The sequence below is a fragment of the Ursus maritimus genome, unplaced genomic scaffold (genome assembly GCF_017311325.1).
Source record: "Ursus maritimus isolate PB19 unplaced genomic scaffold, ASM1731132v1 scaffold_33, whole genome shotgun sequence".
Classification (NCBI taxonomy): Eukaryota; Metazoa; Chordata; class Mammalia; order Carnivora; family Ursidae; genus Ursus; species Ursus maritimus.
Window position 1 is genome coordinate 8,915,513 of NW_024425897.1, and position 25,583 is coordinate 8,941,095.

General features: G+C 42.9%; 2 protein-coding genes across 15 annotated transcripts in view; one reads left to right on the plus strand and one right to left on the minus strand.

Annotated features, from left to right (window-relative positions):
- CHEK2 (checkpoint kinase 2) overlaps positions 1 to 5,524 on the minus strand; it is a 48,888-nt gene extending 43,364 nt beyond the window's left edge. For 2 of the 8 annotated variants that reach the window (XM_040619672.1, XM_040619665.1), the window contains exons 1-4: positions 5,429 to 5,524; positions 5,007 to 5,113; positions 3,673 to 3,751; positions 2,317 to 2,644 (exon numbers count right to left, since the gene is read on the minus strand). In XM_040619672.1, the coding sequence (XP_040475606.1) occupies positions 2,317 to 2,638 (322 nt within the window). In that variant the 5' untranslated portion in view covers positions 2,639 to 2,644; positions 3,673 to 3,751; positions 5,007 to 5,113; positions 5,429 to 5,524. The other 6 variants (XM_040619670.1, XM_040619666.1, XM_040619668.1 and 3 more) reach the window with 6 other exon arrangements.
- A 149-nt stretch (positions 5,525 to 5,673) lies between these two features.
- Positions 5,674 to 25,583, plus strand: part of HSCB (HscB mitochondrial iron-sulfur cluster cochaperone) — a 34,138-nt gene continuing 14,228 nt past the window's right edge. Inside the window, exons 1-6 of one of the 7 annotated variants that reach the window (XM_008686702.2) lie at positions 5,678 to 5,981; positions 7,264 to 7,360; positions 7,710 to 7,799; positions 8,432 to 8,576; positions 12,299 to 12,346; positions 21,984 to 22,164. In XM_008686702.2, the coding sequence (XP_008684924.1) occupies positions 5,746 to 5,981; positions 7,264 to 7,360; positions 7,710 to 7,799; positions 8,432 to 8,576; positions 12,299 to 12,346; positions 21,984 to 22,117 (750 nt within the window). In that variant the 5' untranslated portion in view covers positions 5,678 to 5,745 and the 3' untranslated portion in view covers positions 22,118 to 22,164. Of the gene's footprint in view, positions 5,982 to 7,263; positions 7,361 to 7,709; positions 7,805 to 8,431; positions 8,577 to 12,298; positions 12,347 to 21,983; positions 22,197 to 22,990; positions 23,129 to 24,497; positions 24,518 to 25,583 lie in introns of those variants that run through there. The other 6 variants (XM_040619675.1, XM_008686703.2, XM_040619673.1 and 3 more) reach the window with 6 other exon arrangements.

Below are 25,583 nucleotides of genomic sequence, written 5' to 3' on the forward strand. Positions count from 1 at the left end.
CATGTGGGGTACAGAGATTACTTAAATAAATAAAACTTTAAATAGTAAGTAAACATTTAAAGAATACTTGGGAATACATTTTAAGATTTTAAGTAATCTCTACATCCAATGTGGGGCTCAAACCCACAACCCCAAGATCAAGAGTCACATGCTCTAACAACAGAGCCAGCCAGGCACCCCTGGAATACATTTTTTTTTTATTTTTTTAAAGATTTTATTTATTTATTCAACAGAGATAGAGACAGCCAGCGAGAGAAGGAACACAAGCAGGGGGAGTGGGAGAGGAAGAAGCAGGCTCATAGCAGAGGAGCCTGATGTGGGGCTCGATCCCGGAACGCCAGGATCACGCCCTGAGCCGAAGGCAGACGCTTAACTGCTGTGCCACCCAGGTGCCCCAGGAATACATTTTTTAAAATGCAAGACCTATATACTGAAAATTACAAAACATCACGGAACGAAATTAAAGAATACCTAAATACATAGCAAGACATCCCATGTTCATGGATCGGAAGACTTCGTATTATTAAGATGTCAATACTCAAGGGCACCTGGGTGGCTCCCACTCTTGGTTTCAGCTCAGGTCATGATCTCAGAATCATGGGATTGAGCCCCACATCGGGCTCCATGCTCAGTGTACAGTCTGCTTGTCCCTCTCCCTCTGCTCCTCCCCTCCATTCTCTCTCTCTCTAAAATAAAAAATAAATAAAATCTTAAAAAAAAAAAAAAAAGATGTCAATACTCCCCAAATTGATCGATAGATTCAATGTAATCCCTAATAAAATCCAAGCTGCCTTCTTTCCAGGAAGTGACAAGCTTGACCTAAAATTTGTATGGAAATGTAAGGGACCCAGAACAGTCAAAACAATCTTTAAAAAGAAGAACAAATCAGGACTCATACGCTGGATTTCAAAACTCACTACAAGCTACAACAATCAAGACGTTGTGGTACTTGCGTAAAAAGACAGACACACAGACCAAGAGAATGGAACTGAAAAGTTCAAAAATAAACCCTCACATTTATGGTCAAATGATTTTTGACAAGGGTGCCAAGACCATCCAACAGAGAACGAACAGTCTCTTCAAGGGGCACCTGGGTGGCTCAGTCGGTTAAGCAGTTGCCTTTGGCTAAGGTCATGGTCCTGGGGCTCCTGAGTTTGAGCCCTGCCTCAGGTTCCCTCTCAGCAGGGAATCTGCTTCTGCCTCTCCCTCTGCCTCCTCCCTCATGCTCTCTCTCTCTCTCACACATAAATAAAATATTCAAAAAAAAAAAAAAAAAAAAAAGAATAGTCTCTTCAAGAAAGTGCTCAGACAACTGGCATATTTGCATGCAAAAGAATGAACTGGGACCTCTACCTCATACCATATACAAAAAGCAACTCAAAACGGATCAATGTAAGGGCTAAACCTATAAAACAATTAGAAGAAAACAGGCGTGAATCAATAACTAATAATAATAGATCCTATTCATTGAGCATCACCCACTTTACGCTGTTCACCCTATCAGGATTTTCACATGTATGTGATCTCACCTTTCAAAGTGATGCAGCCCACTTCACCCATTCTCACCATATCTGTTTGCCATTCACCATATATAAGCCCTAACTAAGCGTATCTTAAAACTATGGCTTCAAGGAGTAAAAAATAGCTCCAAATGCTTCTGAATTTAAAGTCATGCCTCAGAACATCCCTATATTATTTCTCCACTTCTTACAGTTTCATTTTCAGGTCTTCAAAGTTGGACATGAAATAGTGAATGAGTGATAAGGTACAAATAACACATCAGTCATTCATTTTTTTATCAAAATGCTATTTCACACATACCTATAGCAAGCCTTACTACTAGAATCAGGAAGTGTCACAGAGGATGAAAGTATTTAAATTGCAAGGCTGGCTATTTTGAGATAATAAGTAACAGTCAACAAATAGCCTTCTCTATTCCGAAACTGTAAAATGGATGTTCTGAAGCTGCCACAACAGGGGTTAAGGGGTGAAGTTTCTGTGATTAGCCCGTAACTGTTTGCAAGTTTGCATGAATCAGCATTTTTCTAGGGAAAGGGTCTTTTGCTCTCTTCAGATGCTCCCATGGACAGAACATTACAGATGCCCAATTAATATTTGTTGAAAGAATAAATGAAGGGGGATCCACAGCAGGTAAGAGTCAGTAAACTCCCCAAAACTGCTTCTTCCTTGGTTCCATCTTTCATCACCTTCCAACTCCGGAAACATTCCAGAAGTGTCTTGAGCTTTCTGCTCTAACAACCTTCTCTATTTTTTGTGAACAATTATAATTTTACGTGATATAACAAAGGGTCTTACCAAGATTGGGGAACCCATCCTGAAGGGCCCATAATCGAGCCCAAGGGGCAGGGACAGGCTCCTCGGGTTCCTGGTCCTCAGGAATAGAACAGAGTTCCTGAGTGGACACTGTGTCCAAGGAGCTCAGTGTCCCCGAGCTGGAGTGAGAGGACTGGCTGGATGTGGGTGCTGTGCTGGTGGAGCTGGACGTTCCTTGAGATTGTGATGAGGAGCTGTGCGTCTGGGAGGAGATGCCTTGAGACTGTGAGAAGCCGCCTTGGGGCTGTGAACAGGCGCTACTGCCATGGGACTGCTGACACTCCCCATCCGTCTCTCGAGACATCACGACCTCAAAAATAAGTATCCAATAATAAGGTGAAGTTTCAAGAAACAAGACTTGAAGTTCAAAAGTGAAGAATGGGGGGGCGCCTGGGTGGCACAGCGGTTAAGCGTCTGCCTTCGGCTCAGGGCGTGATCCCAGCGTTATGGGATCGAGCCCCACATCAGGCTCCTCCGCTATGAGCCTGCTTCTTCCTCTCCCACTCCCCATGCTTGTGTCCCTCTCTCACTGGCTGTCTCTATCTCTGTCGAATAAATAAATAAAAAATCTTTAAAAAAAAAAAAAAGTGAAGAATGGGCAGAGGGCGCCTGGGTGGCTCAGTCGGTTAAGCAACTGACCCTTGATTTCGGCGGGGGTCATAATCTCAGGATCATGAGATGAGCCCCGTGGATCCAGGATCTGCGCTGGGTGTGGAGCCTGCTTGGGATTCTATCTCCCTCTCCCTCTGCCCCTTCACTGCCCCCCCCACCTCCCCACCCCCCGCATGAGGGCAATCTCTCTCTCTCTTTTAAAAAATAAAAATAAAAAAGTAAAGGATGGGCATATTTATTTACATCAGGGGGGGGAAATCCAGAGTAAACATGTTTGGCAAAAGTTAAAATTCTAAGTTTAGACTGATCTATAGTTCCTCTGGGCTGAGGTCTTCATCATATCGCTTTTATTGGATAAGTTTTTTGTATGACAGCCACAAACCACAGGGAAAAGAAAGAAAAAATTATTTGAAGGTTATAAATAAGTTAAAAGAAATGGACTAATTAGGGGGTGGGAGGGAAGACTCATAACAGCTTACATTCATCTAATTTTTAAAAATTAGAAATATGGGATGCCTGGGTGGCTCAGTCGGTTAACCGCCTGCCTTCAGCTTGGGTCATGATCCCGGGGTTCTGGGACTGAGCCCCATGTCGGGCTCCCTGTTCAGTGGGGAGTCTGCTTGTCCCTCTCCCTCTGGCTGCTGCTCCCCCTGCTTGTGCTCTCTCTTTCTCTCTGTCAAATAGATACATAAATTAAATAAAATAAAAATTAGAAATGAGGGGCACCTGGGTGGCTCGGTCAGTTAAGCGTCTACCTTCGGCTCAGCACTCTCCCTCCGCTGCTCCCCCTGCTTGCTCTCTCTCTCTGTCAAACAAATACATTAATAAATAAAATCTTATAAAAAAAATAAAAATTAGAAATGAAACTTACAAGGTATTCATTAATACAATCAACACTACACTTAAATTTCATGTTTTGGAACAAGAAAGGAGGGGAAGGGTCATGTGGCTTGCGGGAGAAGATGGGCAAAGAGAAACTATAAGCTAATTCACTGCACCATGCCAGGGGTGACCATTTACATAAAATGTCACAGATACCCCTCCTCCCCCAAGGCAGCCCCAGGACGGTGAAGACCACATCCTGTTTGTTCACTCTAGATTCCCTGACTCCTAACTAAGGGCCAGGCTATTAAAGAAGCAGAACACAAAGAAGACTGCTCTAAACAACTCCACCTAGCCCTTTGTGATGCTGAGTAACTGTAGGGGCTCACCTTTCTTCCTAAATGGCCTTCCAGCCCAACAGAACCCTACAGAAACAATTGAGTCACAGGAGACCATAACAGGTTCCCACCCACACTTTAGAGTTAATTTGATGGACAGTTCAACTTTGACAACAGAAACTACAATAAAGTCAAAGTAACTGTCAATCCCTAACTTTAAATTGCTAATATGATTTTTTATAAAAAGGAGGCGCGTTCTCTCTTCTCTCCAGATACCCAGACTCAGGCTCTTCCTACAGGAGAACATATTAACCTTACTCACACTAACTGCATTTATATAGCTTTCCAGATACAAGGATCCTGATGACTTCTTCTTAAACTACACCAGGAAGGTGATGCCAGAGCTGAGTTGCCAGTCCAGGACCTGCAGCTCTAACACTATTACCTCAGTCAAGGCTGCAACCTCTTATAGCTTTTTGAGCAAGCCTTCTCCACCCTAAGAACTGACTAAAGACTGTCAAGAAGTGGTTGCTATCCTTGCTTATGGTAAGGGTCCAGTAGACAGAAACCACATTAGCCTCAGCCATGAGAAGTAGAAAATATATGGAAATATTGGAGGCAAACAAGTCTGGAATCAGATGCTGAGTGAAATCTTTGTATGACCTTCAGGCAGATCACCTCACTGAATACACAGATCATGAGCATTAACTGAGATGATACATGAACGTTCCTCCCTCAGTAATGCTTGATAATTAGAACAGAATTCCAGTCCCAAAGAATCTGACAGCCGGAAAAGGGTTTAAAAGTGAGACACAACATTTTTTCAAATAGAGAAACTGAGTCCCAAGGTGGACTGGTGCCCTCCTACCCTCTCCTTGCCACCCCATCCCACACACTTACTTACGGACACTTGCAGGGCATCCTCCTACACAGGTCAGTGTGTCTCCAGTTCCTGCAGCGCCCAACTGCTAAGATTGGGTTCTCAACAGGTTTTTTCGAAATTCAATCTAAAATATGGTAATAATCACTAACATTTATATAACTCTTTACAAACCAACTTCCCTCTGATTTTGAACACAACTGTGTCCTTTCTTACCCTGCACGTCTGGGCCAGTTTGAGCTTGTAAGTAACAGGGGAAGTGAACTTCACCTCGAAATTCATCTACAAAGGAAGACAGTCGCCCACGCATTCCTCTCCTCCCCCCCGATCGAGGTCCAAAATCATACAAAGTGAAAATTCGGGAGATTCAGCGCGCACTAAGACCCTGGGGGTGGGAATCGAACCCCCAAACACCCAAGAGAAGTTCCCCACTATGACTCACCGCGTGAGCCCACCTGGAGCCAAACACAGCGCAGCCGCAGCCAGCGGAGTGGCGCTAACCCAGCACATACGAACTCCACCCTCAGCCAATCAAAACACCCCTCCGTCGCCCCCGGACCAATGAAGAGCGGCGGATGTGGCCGGCCACACGTAGCCTCAATGCTTGCTGGGAGTTGTAGTTTAAAATGAGGAGCGGGACACTCAGAAACCAGGATCCCGCCCCGTCCGCTCCCCAGCCAATCAGCAGCACTAGTCTAGTCGGCCTCTCTTTCGGGGTTGCCCCCCACAGGTGACTGCGGCAAGATAGGCCGCAGCCAGATGTGGGGCGGGAGAACTGGCGCCTTGCTCCGGGTGTGGGGGCTGTGGCCGGCAGGGGTCCTCGGAAGGAGACCACTAAGCTGCAATGCTGCGTCTGTGGCGGGAAGCAGTTCCCCCCAGTGTTGGAACTGCGGCGGCCCAGGGGGCCCCATGCGGGGGGACGGGTTCTTCTGCCCACAGTGCCGCGCGCTGCAGCCACCTGACCCCACTCGAGATTACTTCAGCCTCATGGACTGGTACGGGAGGCCGTGTCGGGAGGCACGCTGGGGCGAGAGAGACGTCAGGGGCTGGCGAGCAGGGGGTTGGGCCGATAGTGCTTGGGAAGAAGACGGGACCGGTTAGATCGGTGGGCGGAGCGGTAGACAAGTAGGCGTGGGGCCTGGGAGCACGGAGGGTGCGATTGAGGCCAGGGAGAGAGGAAATTGAGGGGTGAGCCTGAGAATAGGGCCTCTGAAGAACGGAGACTAGAAGGGAGGGAGGACTGGAGGGGCGGGGAAGGAACTTAGGGGAAATTGAAGGATGGTGGTTTCAGTGGAGGGATACCTGAGGGGTGGGACCTGAGAGAAGTTGAGGGGCGGGGCCTGAGAGAAGTGTACTGGAGGGGCTGCAGAAAGACTTGACAGATAGGATGAGAATGGTTAAAGTTGAGTTGAGACTTTTAAGAAAGGAGTACTGAGGTTTTATCCAAAATAAGGAAGTAAAGGAGCCTCCAGTTTGTGAACACGTGGAGATAGGAGAGCAGTGCGCCTGGAGAGGCCTTGGAAGCTCCTCGGCCCTTCCGCCCATGCATGTTTTCCATGTGGTCGTTCCTAAGTTATATCCTTTTATAATAAAACAAATCTAGTAAGAAAAACAAAATAGGGTGTAAAAGCACCGGAAAACTTAATATTGCAGGCTGAGTCTCAGGGAGAAATGAGAAGTGGAGGGAGAGAGTCAGAGAAGTGGCTGTTTTTCTGTTTTCCTCCAAAGTCGAGGAGCTTGGAGAGGTGATGAGATTGGGGCAGAGCTACACTGTTAAGACAGGGCAGGCTCCGGGAATGGAAAGTGAAAGGAACTGCGTTAAAATAAAGTGAGAGACAAAGATGAAAGGACCTGGACTTTCGAAAGATAGGGTGGGATTCAGGAATGGTCCTTCCCCTTAACTCTGGGATCAGCCCCTACCACTCACTTCGCACTTAGGATGTGCTGCAGTGACACTATTCTTTATGTTCTGCAAGCATGCCAAACTTGTTCGCACCTCAGGGCCTTTGCATGTTCCCTCTGCCTCTTGGTGACTTTTTTCTCTGATCTTTGATTATTTTTCATCATCATTCAGGTCTCAGCTCAAATGTCATCTCTTTGTCCACCACATGTACCACTTTCTCTGACCCTATTCTCTTTTCCTTCACAGCACTTTTTGAAGTTAATCTCTCTCTACATGTTTATTGCATTTCCCCCCATGAGAACAGGAACCAGGCCCATAGTATACAAATCTATAAATATTTGGCGCATGATTTTTATCTCCCAATTTCCTTACAGCAACCGTGCCTTCAGAGTTGACACAGCAAAACTCCAGACCAGGTACCAGGACCTACAGCGTCTTGTCCACCCTGACTTCTTCAGCCAGAGGTCTCAGGTAGCCTGTTGGCCACCCCTAATCATACCCAAACACTAGTTTACAGGGGATGGGTGGCAGTGGCCTTGTGGCAAGGTGATTATCAGAGACAGAGCTAAACAATCACCTCCACCCTGGGGCAGCCTGACCCCAGCTAGCCAGGCTCTGAACCTGCCCTGCACTCACAGCTTTTACCTGACTTCCCAGAAGAATTAGAACCCATTAGTTGAAGATAAAGACAGCTCATCCCACACCAGCTGTACTTGGGAGACTTACTTAGTTGTCTGCCCATGAGTATTTTATGAAACAGTTTGTGAATGTAATGTGGCTGATTTGGATGTAATAAGATTATCTTCATCTCCACTAACAGACTGAAAAGGACTTCTCAGAGAAGCATTCAACCCTGGTGAATGATGCCTATAAGACCCTTCTGGCTCCCCTGAGCAGGGGACTATACCTTGTAAGGTGATTTCCCAACCCTTGTATTCGTGACTACATGATATCCGTTGGGCTGTGGGACAGCTGCTCCCCTGTATTCAGCAGAAGAGTGCTTGAGACCTGAGCTAGTCTAGGGACCCAAAGATAATTAGTCGCAATGATACTGCATGAGAATAGTTTTCTCTGAGTATTTGTAAATCTTACTTGCCTGACTGCATTTTTTTTTTCACCATTTTCTATAAATTTCAAGGATTGCATGGTGATAGCATTTAGGGAAGAGTAATTTGGGGTTTTTTTGGTGGGGGAGAGAAGAGTTTAGCATCTTAGAATTTTAGGATTTAATAGAGCCTTTACAAATACGTAGTTCAGTCTCCCAAGTGGAGGAACAACTCCCCCAGGGTCACACAGCTACAGGTAGGGGAGAAGAATCCCGTCCCAGCACTACTTTCTCAGTCCAACTTTCCCGTACCTTACCTTCATACTTTCACTATTAAGACCGTTCAATTTTTTGTTTTTTGTTTGGTGGTTTGTTTTTTTATTTTTTGGTTTTTTGTGAATGGTATTCTGTTCTGTTCTATTCTGTGAGTAGGATTTATGACTCTGGGCACAGTCTCTTCAACCAACGTTACTTTTCTCTGCTTTATGTCCCAATAGCTAAAGCTCCATGGAGTAGAGATTCCCGAAGGGACAGATTATGAAATGGACAGGCAGTTCCTCATGGAAATAATGGAAATTAATGAAAAACTTGCAGAAGCTCAAAGCGAAGCTGCCATGAAAGAGATTGAATCTATTGTCAGAGGTAAAAGATAAAATACCACTGAATGCATTTTATTGCTGTTATGAGTACATGTCCAAGGTTAGGTGAAAAAATGAATATAAAGACTACATACAGGTCATCATAATGATCCAGGGAGTATTTTTTTTTCTTGGTTATCCTGAAACCAATTTTGTCTGAAGGTTAGACTTGCAACATCTCTCAACTTTCCAGAAGGCAGCTTAAACCAAGAATGTAATAATATTTTGCAGATTGCAATCCTCCTTCCTACCCATGACATTTAGATGTTATTATTGTCTCTGACAAGAATAATTAGTCCTTAGAAGTTCATGGAAAAGCCCAAGGTCACATTGTAGAGGAAAGATTGAAAAACTGACTTCTGATCGCATATTGCTTTGTTTTCCACTTTATTTCACACTGTATCAGTCAGGGTTCTCCAGAGAAACAGAACCAATAGTATACATGTATATATGGAGAGAGAGAGAGAGAGAAACCTGTTTAAGGAATTGGCTCACAGAATTGTGAGGGCTAACAAGTCCAAAATATGCCAGACAGACCAGCAGGCTGGAAACTCAAGCAGGGCTTCTATGCCCACATTATCCAAACTAATCTTTACTTAGAGTCAACTGGTTGTAAATGTCAATCACATCTACAAAATACCTTCACAGCAATATCTAGACTAGCGTCTGACCTAAGAGTTGGGCACCATAGCCCAACTAAGTTAACACATAAAATTAACCATGTCATGTAAAAAAGTTCCAAGTTCTCACTCCACTTGTATGCACGCATGTGCATACAAATGTTTGTGGCGTGCTCACTGTGTATCAAACATTGTGCAAGACACAGTGAACAAGAAAGACATGGCCCGTGTCTTCATGGAGTTTATATATTCCAACTCAGTATCCAAAATGGAATTCATGAGCTTCTCCCCTCCCTCCTAAAAAAAACAACCTATTCCTTTGCTGATGTTCCCTAAGTGAATGACACCATCCAGTTGTACAAGTCCAAAACACTGAGGAGGCGTTCCTACCAACCTCCCTTTCCCCCATAGGCAGTCATCACCAAATCTCGAAATGCTGACCTTCTAAATATGTCCCAAATCTGTCTGTCTGCACTGCCAGCACCCTGTTCCAAGCTGCCATTCTTTCTCACCTGGACAACTGCAATAGCTCCAGACTGGTCTAGCTCTACCTTCAATCGAATATATTCCTACGGCGTCACTTATGAGAGCTTTCGAAACCCAAATCTAATCATATTACCCTTGGTCTTGCTTTAAAACTTTTAAGTGGCTTCCCACTGGTCTCAGATTAAAGAGCAAAGTCTTTAGAAGGGCTTACAAGGCCCTGCATGATCTGACGTCTGCTTCCTCCCATTTGCCCCTCTACTCTAGCCATTTCTACTTCCTCATCTGTACTAATCAGCTCTCTACGCTAGGGCCTTTGCATATGCTGTTCTTTTACTTAAAACCCTCTTCTCCTCCTTCCTCTAGTGAACTCTTCCTCTTCCAGGGCTGGGGGCAGTCATCACTTCCTCAGAGAATCCTCAGAGAACCTCTTTATCTGTATCTTTTGACAGTGGGTACCTCTCCCTTGTAGGACTAATCACAGTAATAACCTTACTGTTCTACATGAGATTATTTGGCCAATGTCAGCCTCTCTTCCTCCTTAGACTGGAAGTTCTGCAGAAGCAGAAACTGTGTCTGCTTTTTGGTCCCATCATGTCCTCAGCCAAAGCAGTAGTACATGGTGTATAACAGGGGCTCAGTAAATATTAATTGAATGAATAAATAATGAATAAAGAAGCTAAAATCAGTAAAATGGCAGTGGGCAGAGGGGATGTCTATCAGCTAGGGATGTACCAACAGCCTTAGGGCTGGGTGGTATTGGAAGAGGACCTCAGGGCTTACAATCAGAAGCCCTGTCTGCACAGCTTTGGAAGGCAGAGAAACATGATGCTCTGCTGTGAGGGGGTCTTGGGTGCAGTGTCAACACTGCCATTGACTTTATATGTGACCTTGAGCAAGCGACTTCACCCCTCTGAGCCTCAGTTTCCTCATCTGTAAAATGGAGCTAACATTGTACTGGTTGTTGCAAGGATTAAATTAAATCAAATTAAACACGTAAAACACATAACACAGTGCCTGTCCCATAGCAGGTGCTCAGTCGCTGGTGGGAGCTATTTTAGCCCTATAGTGAATGTCTGGTTTCATTTAGATTAATTCCTAAGTTTCCTCCCCTACAGGCATTTGCTAAGGCCCAAAGTCAGCAAATATTCAAAGGCATAGAGCTGGTTAGATCTGGGCAGAACTTCTGAGCCTCTAGACTTCTAATCCAGTGTTCTTTTGTCAACACCACGTTGCTAGTTTCCCACCACTGTCTAGGAGTCTAGAGACTTGGGGTGTGCTCCCAGCTCCTCCACTTAACCAGCCATATGACTAGGGCCGTCTCCCAATACCTGTACTGCCTACAATGGAGGTATAATGAATTTGAAAGTGCTTTGAAAGCAGGCGCCGTATAAGTGATTGATACTTTTTATATCGGGAAAACACACATAGTAAAATTCTTCATTTCCTAATGAGGACACAGCAGAAACATGAGGTAGCCCCTCCTTTACCTTCTCTGGCATCTTCTCTCTTATGGTACAATATGATCTAAATGGTTCATTTTCCTGGAAGGCTGTATAATTTGCAAGTGGTTGTTGGAAACACTGTAATGCCCTACCCATAGGCAATCCCAGTTCGCGAATTTTCTCCTACCTGAAATCTGGAAAATTCAGACTGCTTCGTGGAGACAATCAAAACATTTCCTTGTCCTATTTTTATTTTTATCTTTTTTAATGATTGTATAGCCATTTTATAAGCCTTAGTGATTGGCACTCAAACCTTTCAGAGGTAGAAAATCATAATGTGAGTAGGGTCAGCTGCACTAAACAGAAGCTGCCGGGGCGCCTGGGTGGCTCAGTCAGTCACGGGTCCAGTTCTTGGTTTCAGCTCAGGTCATGATCTCAGGTGGGATTGAGCCTCAAGTCAGGCTCTGCATTCAATGGAGAGTCTGCTTGAGATTCTCTCTCTCTCCCTCTGCCCATCCCCCATGCATACATTGCATCCTCTCTGTCTCTCTCTCAAATAAAATAAATCTTAGGGGCGCCTGGGTAGCACAGTCGTTAGGCGGCTGCCTTCGGCTCAGGGCGTGATCCTGGCGTTCCGGGATCGAGTCCCACATCGGGCTCCTCTGCTGGGAACCTGCTTCTTCCTCTCCCACTCCCCCTGCTTGTGTTCTCTCTCTCGCTGGCTGTCTCTCTGTCACATAAATAAATAAAATATTTTTAAAAGGGGGGGGGCCTTTTTTTAAAAATAAATAAATAAATCTTAAAACAAAACACAGGAGCTGCTGTCATGGTACATGTGGACTCAGGGCTTATGAGGCCTTACCCTGGAATCTAAGCTCCCTACTGCGTTGTGTTGAAAGCATCTACAAAGTGTTATATTCACATCATTGCTCTATATAAATAGAAGAGTTAGGGGCACCTGGGTGGCTCAGTCGTTAAGCTTGTCTGCCTTCGGCTCAGGGCGTGATCCCAGGGTCCTGGGATCGAGCCCCGCATCAGGCTCCCTGCTCTGCTAGGAGCCTGCTTCTCCCTCTCCCACTCCCCCTGCTTGTGTTCCCTCTCTCGCTGGCTGTCTCTCTCTCTGTCAAATAAATAAATAAAATCTTTAAAAAAATTAAAATTATGATTTTCTCTTTCAGCTAAACAGAACGAATTGACTGACAATGTGAGCAGAGCTTTTGAACAAGGTACTTTCCTCATTTCTTGACTTTCTTGAATATGGGAAGAAACTGTAAGCACTGAGGTGTAACCATCAGTTCAATAAGTAGCTATTATATACCCATCCTATGATAGGTACATGGGGAGCTATGAAATATAGGCAAGTGGACATTTCTCCCTTCAAGGATTCACAGCCTTGCTGGAGGAATAAGCTGTGTGCCAAAACCCAGTGATATGCCATGAAAGAGTAGATGAAAGTGCTTCTGTTCCCCTTTAGCAAGTAGAAGTTAAGTTACAGGATGTAGGCTGAAGCCAACACAGGCGGATCCTGAGGCAAGGCTGCACAGTCAAAATTTGGCAAAGCCTGCACACCCCTTTCCTCTGCAAAGCCCAGAAGGAGAGGCCCACGGCAGAGCTATGCCCAAATTTCAAAAAATGGGATGTTCACCCTGGTCCCCATTGCTCCTGGCTTTCAACTCGAAGAGGTTCAGTCTATTTCCAGCTATTTTGAAGTAAGAACAGTCTTTCTCTCCATCCCAGACTTGTGCCACCCTTAAGTAAAGGAATAATGGCCCTTTGGCTGAAGGATCATTTGATTGCAGGAAGCAGAAGGCCACTCAAGTTAGCCCAGATAAAAAGGAAGTTGTTATTAGGAATTAGGACTATCTCCCCGAATCCACAGAGAAAGTCCCTGTGATGATCATAGTATACGGTGTGATAAGAGCTCTTCTGGGGCAAAGCCTGGGAACCAGAAAGCAGTCTGGAATCAAAACTGTGGTCCTGGACTTGAAGCCTATGGCAGTTTCATTCCGTCCTCTTCTCGTCACTATAAACCAGTTCCATCCACTTCCTCATTAGTGTACAGTGCTCCAAAATGGGCTCCCCCGCTGGCTGACTCTCTCCCTGGCTGACTCCTTAGTTTGCCTAGATCCATTACCTTCTAAGAACAAGGACTTTGACCATTCGACTAAAGTCCCCTAGACCCAACTCTAGACTCCCAAGGCGGGGGGATTTGTTTGGCCCAACTTGAGCCAGATATCCGATCAGCTAGTGCTGAGGGGACAGGCTTACACAGTGTGCAGTCCAGTTTGCAAGGACTGTAGAAGTCCATTCTGAGACACAGGCAGAGGGAGGGTTTCTAAAAGGATGTCAGGGAAATACAGATTAACAGCCTGATATGTCTGCCTGAAATCCAACCCACTGACTATTCAGGTGTTTCACCAGGCCTCACCCCCATCTCCTACTGCACTTTTGTAGATTTTTTTTTTTGTAGATTTTAAGAAGAATAAATAATATTTAAGTATAATTTAAGGAATAAAAACAGAAGAAACAGCCTTGTCCCCACCACCCAGCTTAAGGAATAGAACATGCAAAGAAGATACACGAATAGTCAGTAAGCACATGGAAAGATGTGCAACATCACTAATCATTAGGCAAATGAAGAACCAAAACCACACGAGGTACCACCTCATACAGATTACCATGGCTGGTATTAGAAAACCCAGAAAATAATAAGTATTGGCAAGGGTCTGGAGAAGTTGAAACCCTTGTGTATTGTTGGTGGGGATGTAAAACAGTGCAACCACTATGGAAAACATTATGGCGTTTCCTCAAGGAATTAAAAATAGGATCCCCATAAGATCTAGCAATTCCACTTCTGAGACTATGCCTGAAGAATTGACAACAGGGACCCGAAGAGATGCTTGTACGCTGTCAACGGTAAAGCCAGATACTACTTAAAGTAGTAGGGATAGATTTTAATCAGTAATAACTATTGCAATAGGGAAGAGTCTGGTACGAACTGAACTCCCGATTTATACAGAGATTACTGGGTGTTTAAAGAGAGAATGAAGGATGCCTGGGTGGCTCAGTTGGTTAAGCATCTGCTTTCAGCTCAGGTCATGATCCCAGGGTCCTGTGAGCGAGCGACACATCGGGCTCCCTGCTCATCAAGGAGCCTGCTTCTCCCTCTCCCTCTATCCGCCCCCCTGCTCATGGTCTCTCTCTCTCTCAAATAAATAAATAAACAAAAGCTTTTTAAAAAGGGAGAATGAGGGAATAGGGAGGGGGATGAGCAAGGTCTCAGTAGATTCTGGGAAATGAAAAATTACAAAAAAGGGAAGGTAGTGGGGGTGGGTCCAAGTGAAACTGATCTGGGTTTTCTAACTGGGCTTATTAAAGCTAGGCTTCTATCCTCCCTCTGGTACTGGGAGACAGGGGTCCTATCTTCTGGCGAACAGTAAGAAAGAGACGGGAAGAAGAGACATTCTTCTTTCCTCTGAACAGTGTAAGTCCATTTCTCATTTGATCACCCTTTGTTTATAAATGACTAGCTGAACCATCTGTTGAGACTTGGTAGAAGAGGATAGTTGCTGGATGATGTGAGCAACCAGGCATTTAATGAGGAGCATCTCTATGGAAACAAAAAGAAAACAAAGGCTAATGGTGGGAACAGACTATAAACCCAATTTCTGAGTCCAGAGGGCGGGCAGTCACATGAGAAGACACTGAACTCTTAAGCATCTTTACATGGTGGTGTGAGGACAGCTGTGGCAATCTGATAGATTTCTTGTTTTATAGTTTGAATGTTGGTAGTGATGCCATAGACGTCAATGTCACAGCCATGGCTATTTCCCAGAGCAGAGCATGGAAGACACAGGACTTCTGGTGGACTTTTGGGGTAGCCCAAGTGTCAGCAAGTCCAGGCACAAAGGTTGCCCACTGTTGTGTGATGAGTTCTTTGATGCTTATATCAAGTTGTCTGGCCTTAGCTTACAGGGCGTTTCAGATCCCAGAGGAAAGGGCGACCACAAGACCACCTGAGTTCCAGAAAGGATTAGGTTTTAGTTCTCAGTGATGCCAAGTCAGGAGGGAAGGAGAAAAATGGGAAACAGTGCTTTGGAGAGTTGTAACCAGATACTGAAGGAAACTCGGAGAATTAAGAATTTTCTAAGGGCTTGGGGCTCCAGGGTAGCTCAGTCGTTAAGCGTCTGCCTTCAGCTCAGGTGTGATTCCAGAGCCCTGGGATCGAGCCCCGCATCAGGCTTCTCTGCTGGGAGCTTGCTTCTTCCTCTCCCACTCCCCCTGTTTGTGTTCCCTCTCTCACTGGCTGTCTCTCTCTCTGTGGAATAAATAAATAAAAAATCTTAAAAAAAAAAAAAAAAAGAATTTGCTAAGGGCTAAAAACGAAAAAAGAAAAGAAAAAAAAGGAATTTGCTAAGGGCTGACAAAATGTGTAAGATGGCAGGATCCAGTTTGATTTACAGGAAGATAATAAAACCTCAAGACTAGATTCTGGGTGTGATATACTTTTCCAGTCATAAAATTTCTATCTACGGTCAACCCCCTTTTTAATCAAAGGTTATCAAGGTAAGAATAGTTTTGTTTACAAAATAACTTTAGTTGCATTAAAGTTGGCCTAATTATTTACATGAGTGCAATGAGAATAGTAATCAACAATACAGACCTTTTGAAATTTTCTTTATGGAAGTTTTTATAAGGAATCTCAGATTGGACTTTAAAGGGCCCTCGATGAGGGCAACTGTGTGTCTCAGTCCGTTAAGCATCTCACTCTTGCTTTCAGCTCAGGTCTTGATCTCAGGGTTGTGAGTTCAAGCCCTGCATTGGGCATGGAGCCCACTTAAAAAAGAAAAAAAAAGTCTCTCAATGTTAGGAAGTCAAACCAAGAATTTGCCATCGGATGTCACCTGTACTACCTATAGATTTGGGTGAATTCTTCTCTTCTTGAGGTTCCCCAAAACATCCTAAATTTCCTGGACCTGCAGGGAAGTGACCTTCTTTATTCACCTGTAAGGCTAAGAACCCTAAAGCCAGGTGCCAACCCATTTTTTTCCAAAAGGGCTTTGTAAGCTTTGGCTCCATAAAGTCAGCCTTACTTCCTTAAAATTGTCTGTTTGGTCTGATTTTGTGCATCATTTTCAAATGTGACGTTCCAGTCAAAGCCATGGTCATATAACCAATGTTTTAAATTACGTCCTATCACAAAAAGGACAGATTCTTGCTGAGCCTATGCAAATAGTTACATTACCATGAAAATAAGACTACTCAATAATAGTTTCAGAGTTTTTTGAGGAATCGGGCAGGGAAAAAAGATAAATGTTTTCATTTTGTTTACAAAAGTAAAATTTATTTCTTAAATTCCATATATGAGTGAAATCATATGGCATTTGTCTTTCTCTGCCTGACTTATTTCACTTAGCTTTATACTCTCTGGCTCCATCCACATCATTGCAAATGGCAAGATTTCATTCTTTTTTATGGCTGAGTAATATTCCATTGTATATCTACATATATATACCACATCTTCTCTATCCATTCATCAGTGGATGGACACTTGGGCTGTTTCCATAATTTGCTAATGTTGATAATGCTGCTATAAACATTGGGGTGCATGTATCCCTTCAAATTAGTACCTTTTTGTATTCTTTGGGCAAATACCTAGTAGTGTAATGCTGGATTGTAAGGTAGTTCTATTTTTAACTTTTTAAGGAACCTCTAGATGTTTTCCAGAGTGGCTGCACCGGTTTGCGCTTAAGAAACAAAACAAACATGGGGCGCCTGGGTGGCTCAGTCAGTTAAGCGTCTGCCTTCAGCTCAGGTCATGATCTCAGGGTCCTGGGATTGAGGCCCGAGAGTCAAGCTCCCTGCTCAGCGCGGAGTCTGCTTGTCCCTCTCTCTCTGCCCTTCCCCCTGCTCATGCTCTCCGTCTCTCTCTCTCTCTCTCTCTCTCAAATAAAATAAAGTCTTTAAAAGAAACAAAACAAATTGGGGGTACCTGAATGGCTCAGTCGGTTAAGCTTCCAATTCTTGGTTTCAGCTCAGGTCATGATAGCAGGGTCCTGAGGTAGAGCCCCGCAGTCAGCGTGGAGTCTGGTGGGAATTTTCTCTCTCTCTCTCTCTCTGCCCCTCCCACTTGTGCTCTCTCTCAGTCTCTCTCTAAAATAAATACATAAATCTTTAAAAACAAACAAACAAAGCAAACAGTCATAGGGGGAGAAAAAGAGAGGGGCGCCTGGGTGGCACAGCGGTTGGGCGTCTGGGATCGAGCCCCACATCAGGCTCCTCCGCTATGAGCCTGCTTCTTCCTCTCCCATTCCCCCTGCTTGTGTTCCCTCTCTCGCTGGCTGTCTCTATCTCTGTCGAATAAATAAATAAAATCTTAAAAAAAAAAAAAGAGAGAAAGGCAAACCAAGAAATAGACTTCACAATAGAGAAACTTGATGGTTACCAGCGGGGAGGTGAGTGGGGGGATGGGTTAAACAGGTGATGGGGATTAAGGAGTGCAGTTGTGATGAGCACTGGGTGTTGTGTAGAATTGTTGAATCACTAAATTGTATACCTGAAACTAATATTACACTGTACGTTAACTGGAATTTAAATAAAAACTTACATAAATACAAAAAAAAATTTTTTTTTTTTTTTAAGTAAAATGTGGGGAACCCGGGTGGCTCAGATGGTTAAGTGTCTGCCTTCAGCTCAAGTCATGATCTCCAGGTTCTGGGATCGAGCCCCCCTTACCCCCCCCCCAGTCCGCCTCCCTGCTCAGCGGGGAGTCTGGTTCTCCCTCTCCTTCTGCCCCTTCCCCTGCTCATGCACTCTCTCTTTATCTCTCTGTCTCAAATGAATAAATAAAATCAAAAGAAGTAAAACTTACATTGTTATGTCATGAAGCCATTGGCTTTTTCATTCTAGTTTTGGAAATCCTAACTTAGTTTATTGTTTTGATCTCAAGGTTATTTAAGCAATGCCATCAGAAGCCTGTGCCTGGTACAGTCCTTCTTCATGAGACTCTGAGACCGTCCCTTTTTGTTAAACACATATCTTCTGGCACATAGCTGGTTGCAGGAGCTTTTAGGAAAGCATCAGAGTAAAACCACAGCTATCTGTGGATAGCGAAAGACATAAAATGACCACAGTTAAAGATCTGATGAGAGTTTGTTATAAAAATAACTCAGTTGACAAGGAAATTTGGTTGTTTCTGTGACATAGAACATTTTAACATAATAACTAGACTAGTAACATTATACCAGGATATATTATAGTGAGGGCATTGGCAAATTTCTAGGAACTTTATAGAATTTCTAAAATAATAACATTCTGCTCATACAAATGTAACCTAGAGAAGATTAGATATCTCTTCTTTGACGTGGTTCCAATGCAATATAGTTTAATCAAATAAACCAAATTAGATTAACATCTCTCTTTGGAAAGTGAGAGAACAAACCCTTCGAGGGTTTCCAGGGATCCTCTCAGAAAATTCAAAGTTAGTTTGAGGTCAGGAAGACTTTATTTAGAATTCGATTTTGGGAAGTTGTCCAAAATGTCAAATGCTTTAAATATATAATTAAATAGGATCATAGGTCGTTGTAAAACAATACTTAGTTATCCATTTAACCAATGTGGTGATAAAAAATTTCAAAGACAAATGCAGGAGGTAACATAAAAAATAAAGAACCTTATCCCTGAATAGTGAGAAGACTTTGTTCTCTTAAGTAATGAAGGACGTGATAAAGACAACTTGAAGCATACAAAATTATTCTGATAAGACACAGAATATATGTTACCTAGGCAGGTAACTCAAAAGGTAAAGAAAAATCTTTTACAGTCTTTTATTAAGACCAGACCAATAATCAAAAAAACTTTGCCATTTTTAAAAAATATTTTATTTATTTGTCAGAGAGAGAGAGCACAAGCAGGGGGAGCGGTAGGCAGAGGGAGAAGCAGACTCCCTGCTGAACAAGGAGCCTGATGCAGGACTCAGTCCCAGGACTCTGGGATCATGACCTGAGCCAAACACAAATGCTTAACCAACTGAGCCACCCAGGCATCCCAAAACTTTGTCATTTTAACAGAGAAAACCAAACTCTGGTTTTGTCACTACACTACTGAGATTAAAATTCATTTCAAGAGGCACCTGACTGGGCTCAGTCAGTGGAGTGTACGAGTCTTGATCACAGGGTTGTGAGTTCAAGCCACACGTTGGTTGTAGAGATTACTTAAAAAAATAATAATAATAAAAGCTTTTTAAAAAATTAAAAAATAAAGTTCATATAAAAAAAAAAAAAACACCATAGGTGCACCTGGGTCGCTCAGTCAGTTAAGCACCTGCCTTCAGCTCAGGTCATGATCCCAGTGTGCTGGGATGGAGCCTAACATTGAGCCCCACATTAGACTCCCTGCTCAGCAGGGAGCCTGCTTCTCCCTGCTTGTGGTCTCTGACCCTCTATTTCTTGGTCAAATAAATTAATTAATTAAATATTTAAAAAAAAAAACAAAAACAAAAAAAACTATATAATTATAAATCCACTTATTCTTAGCCAGCTTTTTTTTTTTTTCCAAGATTTTATTTATTTGACAGAGAGAGACAGCGAGAGAGGGAACACAAGCAAGGGGAGTGTGAGAGGAAGAAGCAGTCTTCCCACCAAGCAGGGATCCCGATGTGGGGCTCAGTCCCAGGACCCTGAGATCATTACCCGAGCCAAAGGCAGACGCTTAACAGCTGAGCCACCCAGGTGCCCCCTTTTTTTTTTTTTTTTTAAGATTTTATTTATTTATTTGACAGAGAGAGCACAAACAGGCAGGGCAGAGGGGCAGATGGAGAGGGAGAAACAGGCTCCCAACTGAGCAAGGAGCCCGATGTGGGGCTCAATCCTAGGACCCTGAAATCATGACCTGAGCCGAAGGCAGACGCTTAATGGAATGAGCCACCCAGGCGCCCCAATCTTAGCCAGCTTTAACCTCACAACACAAAATTCCTTTTCCACAAACCTTTTACAACTCTCAATATCCATTCATGTTTTGTTTTATTCTTTCCCTCTTTCACATTCTACATTTAGGACAAAATTACTTTTTTTTTTATCTTAAAGGAAACATACTCTTCATTCTTTACATACTTTTCATATAAAAACACGTCCTACTTTTCTTCCATTCTTTGTATACAAAGTTGTTTCCCTTCAATCTCGTTACTCGTAGTCTTATTTTTTTACATATTGATTATACATTTTAAACATTACTGACCTTTATTTTACAGAGAAAACTAGGAAGTAGACAATTGAGAACTATAATATTCCAGTATTCTGTAATAGATTAACAAATTTTATGAATATACCATCTCATAAGCTGTAGAGGTATATGTTTCCTGAAATAACTGTTTTTAATGTGGCAAGGACATGTTTATTAAGAGACCCAAGATCCAGGGCGCCTGGGTGGCACAGTCGTTAAGCGTCTGCCTTCGGCTCAGGGCGTGATCCTGGCGTTATGGGATCGAGCCCCACATCAGGCTCTTCCACTGGGAGCCTGCTTCTTCCTCTCCCACTCCCCCTGCTTGTGTTCCCTCTCTCACTGGCTGTCTCTATCTCTGTCGAATAACTAAATAAAATCTTTAAAAAAAAAAAAAAGAGAGACCCAAGATCCTTGGCCTCTCTGGGCCATATAAAAATAAATAGCCAAAAGTATATAAACTTAAACTTTTGCTTAATGGTGAAAGTTTTAACACTATATCTTATTTAGAAATTATTTATTTATGTAATATCTATTATTTAACTTAGCTTACTAGACTCTAAGGCTCCAAGTTGCCAAAAAAAGATCTTGGAAATGATTTTTAGGCAGCATATTATGAAGTATAATTATTATTATAAATAAAGTTTATCAGGGGCACCTGGGTGGCTAAGTCAGTTAAGTGTCTGCCTTCGACTCAGGTCATGATCCCAGGGTCCTGGGATCGAGCCCCACTTCAGGCTCCCTGCTCAGTGGGGAGGAGGCTTCTCCCTCTTCCTCTGCTGCTCCTCCTGCTTGTGCTCTCTCTCTCTCTCTCAAGTAAATTAATAAAATCTTTAAAACATAAAGTTTATCAGAATGAGTTAATTTGAGTAATATCAAATTTACCATCTCTATAATTTTAAACATCTAATAAATATAATATTCGGTTATTTGACTAGTAAATCCAAGCAGAATTACAATGTATGTTTGCATTATAATTTAATGTTAACAACTCTGAAAACATACCTATTTTATTAAACCAATAATACCAAACTAGTCTTACTTACCAAAGATTTATACAAGTTACGTGACAATAAAAATATTTGAGTTGGTTCCTATATTTCTTTTTTTTTTTTTAAGATTTTATTTATTTATGTGACAGAGAGACAGCCAGCGAGAGAGGGAACACAGCAGGGGAGTGGGAGAGGAAGAAGCAGGCTCCCAGCGGAGGAGCCTGATGTGGGACTCGATCCCCGAACGCTGGGATCACGCCCTGAGCCGAAGGCAGACGCTTAACGACTGTGCTACCCAGGCGCCCCTGGTTCCTATATTTCTGGAAGTTTTAGGAAGACTTAATTTATGTAAGAACTTATTTCTCTCTAAGACAGGATACAACTCCTTTTTTTGTTAATTTTTATTTTTTTAACTTTTTTTTTAAGATTTTATTTATGTATTTGACAGAGAGAGAGAGAGCACAAGGAGAGGGAACAGGAGAGGGAGAAGCAGGCTCCCCAGTGAGCAGGTAGCCTGATGTGAGGCTCAATCCCAGGACTCTGGGATCCTGACCTGAGCCGGAGGCAGTCACTTAACTAACTGAGCCACCCAGGCGCCCCGAATTTTTTTAATTTAAATTCAATTAATTAACATATAATGTATTATTTGTTTCAGGGGTACAGGTCTGTGATTCATCAGTCTTATATACCCAGCACTCATTACAACATATATCCTCCCCAATGTCCATCACCCAGTCACCCTATCCCCCCGACCCCTCCCCTCCAGCAACCCTCGGCTTTGTTTCTTAAGATGATGAGTCTCTTGGGGCACCTGGGTGGCTCAGTCGTTAAGCGTCTGCCTTCAGCTCAGGGCGTGATCCCGGCGTTCTGGGATCGAGCCCCACATCAGGCTCCTCTGCTGGGAGCCTGCTTCTTCCTCTCCCACTCCCCTTGCTTGTGTTCCCTCTCTCGCTGGCTGTCTATCTCTGTCAAATAAAAAAATAAAATCTTTAAAAAAAAAAAAAAAGATTATGAGTCTCTTATGGTTTGTCTCCCTCTCTGGTTTCGTCTTGTTTCATTTTTTCCCCTCTTCCCCTATGATCCTCTGCCTTGTTTCTTAAATTCCACGTATCAGTGGATCTCCACCAGAGATCATCTAATAATTGTCTTTTTTTGATTGACTTATTTCACTTAGCATAATACCCTCTAGTTCCATCCACATCGCTGCAAATGGCAAGATTTCCTTTTGTACGGCTGAGTAATATTCCATTGTATATATTTGCCACATCTTCCTTATCCACTCATCTGCCAATGGACATCTGGGTTCTTTCCATAGTTTGGCTATAGTGGACATTGCTGCTATAAACATTGGGGTTCAGGTGCCCATTCAGATTGCCACATTTGTATCTTTGGGGTAAACACCCAGTAATAAAATTGCTGGGTCGTAGAGACAATACAACTCTTTTAAGGAATTTTGTAAATTAATTTGGTAATACTATTGGGAGACAAGAAAATATATATACTTAGCAGACATACATAAACATACAGACAGATGCAAATACAGATCTCACAGTTTTCATTTTAAAACTTTATCTGTGATTCGGACTGGCTACCTTGGTCAGTAGAGTTAGTTTTATTCTTGCTTGAAATGAAGCCTCACCTTAACGTCTCTGTTTATTTCAGATGATTTGGAAAAAGCCAAGGAAATGTTAACAAAGATGAGATACTTTTCAAATGTAGAAGAAAAGATCAAGTTAAAGAAGATTCCCCTCTAATGATTACTAGTTTAAAAGTTTCTGAAATAAAGTTCTTGCATATTTCTTTTCTGGCTTCAGTTAATTGAGACTAGAGATGCATTCACTGCTTTTACCAGCTTAGTTAAACCCGTGGCTCAAGCATTAATGGATGGCGAAGTTTATCATGTGGGAGGAAACCCAGTGTAGCCAGAGCTTGGGTGGTCAGTTCTTTGTGTGATACTTGATACAGCGTGCTCCCCACTAGGCCAGTAAAAGAAGTGGGGATGGGGCCAACTTGAGGCTCTGGAGAACGGGTTGGCAAACTTTTACTGCAAAGGGCCAGACAGTAAATGCTTTAGGCTTTGTGGTCCATCCTGCCTCTGTTATAACTGCTCAACTCTGTCATGGTAACATTTTGTTTACAAAAGAGGCAGTGGGCTAGATTTGACCCAGGGATTCCCAACCTCTGCCCTAGAACCGTATCTTCTTTCTAATGGCGGGCCCTTCACTAGTGCCCTTGTTAGTCTAGTCTTCAGGGCATTCAGTTTAGTAACCATGCAAAGCTGCCTAAGGATCTCTTAAGCCTACATTTCAAAATGTAGATGATATTATCAAGAGTTAGTCCAGTGTGGCCATGATGGGTGTAGAGATTACCAAAAACAAAAAAAGAAAACAAACCAAAAAACCGACACGCAGGAAGAAGAAAGAAAGAAAGAAAGAAAGAAAGAAAGAAAGAAAGAAAGAAAGAAAGAAAGAAAGAAAGAAAGAAAGAAAGAAAAAAATTCCAAGAAATAACAACTCTTGGAGACATTGCTTGTTTACAATTGAAAAATCAGAGTTCTGAACCAAGGTTCAACTCCTAGAGCTTAAACTGCAGCCCCTTTTCATCCTCCCTCGTCCTTGTCTAAGAATTTATATCTTGTGAACCCTGATCCTGTTCTACTCAGTTTGTTAACATTTTAGGATTTCTGAAGGCAAATTAACCACAGCAGCTGTCTAGCTTAAATGTATTTAGGAATATCAGTCCAATCACCAGCCCTCTTACATTTTACAAGGAGAATGAGTTATTTGTCTGAAAACATACAGGGAGTCTTTAAGCGAACAATTACAGTGCAAGCAAATGTCATGATTAAATTGGGTGCCTCTGCAAGTAAGTAGGAGATGAAAGTAGTGTTTGCAATACTTCTGCAGACAATCTTCATTCCTTCTTCAGAACAATGATCAGGGACCAAAACAATCTGACCTCAAAAAGAAATCAGATAAACATTTTTGGAGGAACTTCAAAGAAACTTTTCCCTTACCTGTTGCCATCAGCTGGAAAGGCCACTGGGCCTCCCAGCTAACTACTTCTGGTTTAGGGAATAAATAAAAAAGACTTTATTTCTGAGTCAGTGTAATTACTTTTGTTTTTCTTTTTTTTTTTCCCTCACTCTTCCAAATTCTTTCCCTATTAGGGTAAAGTCCAAGTTTTGCGGGACTTCTAAATCCAGGAACCCTTGCAAGTGTTCCCTGTCAAAGCCTTATGGGGAGGTAGGTTTCTAGACATCTGGAAGGTTAGCAGCCCTATTTGGACTATTTTTCGGGTTGGGTTTTTTTGTTGTTGTTGTTGTTTTCTAAGTTCATTTAAGTTTTTTGGGTTGGGTTTTTTTTTGTTGTTGTTTTTTTTCTAAGTTCATTTAAGTAATCACCCAATGTGGGGCTGGAACTCATGACCCCGAGATCAAGAGTCATATGCTTCTCTGAACGAGCCAGCCAGGCGCCCCTGAATTAAAGTTTCTGACCAAGTAAAGCAAATTGAGCATTCACCTCCCTCCCCAATCATTCCCAATATAGAAAAAATTTATCAGAACAAATAAGGTATTTGGGGCCCCTGGGTGGCTCAGTCGGTTAACTGTCTGCCTTCGGCTCAGGTCATCTCAGGGTCCTGGGATCGAGACCCACATTGGGCTCCTTGCTCAGCAGGGAGCCTGCTTCTCCCCTACCTGCCATTGCCCCTGCCTGTGCTCTCTCTCTCTGACAAAAAAATAAAATCTTAAAAAAAAAGAAAGAAAGAACGAAAAGAAAAGAAACTGACTGCGCTGGCACCTTGATCTTGGATTTCCAGCCTCCGGACTGTGGGAAAATTGACTCCTATAGTTAAGTCTCCCAGTCCATGGTACTTTATCATGGGGGCCTGACCTGAGTCATACACCTGGATTTGAATCCCAGCTCTGCCACCTACTTGCGTGAAGCCACGGTTATGCTAAGCTTCATTTCCTCAACTTTAACATGGTAATAGAACCTATTTCACAAGGTGGTTGTAAGGATCAAATGAAATAAATTCTCTAAGCAAATTGCTTAGCCCAACACAGAGCACATAGTACACACTCAAATGTAATTTTTAAAATTATAATGACTAGTTTTATTATTTTTACTTTACAACAAAGTCATGCACAGAACAGTTAGAAGTTTCCTGTCTATTTGTGGAGAGAGATTTTATACCAATAATCAGAAAAATAATAAAAAGTTCCCATTTGGGGCGCCTGGGTGGCGCAATTGTT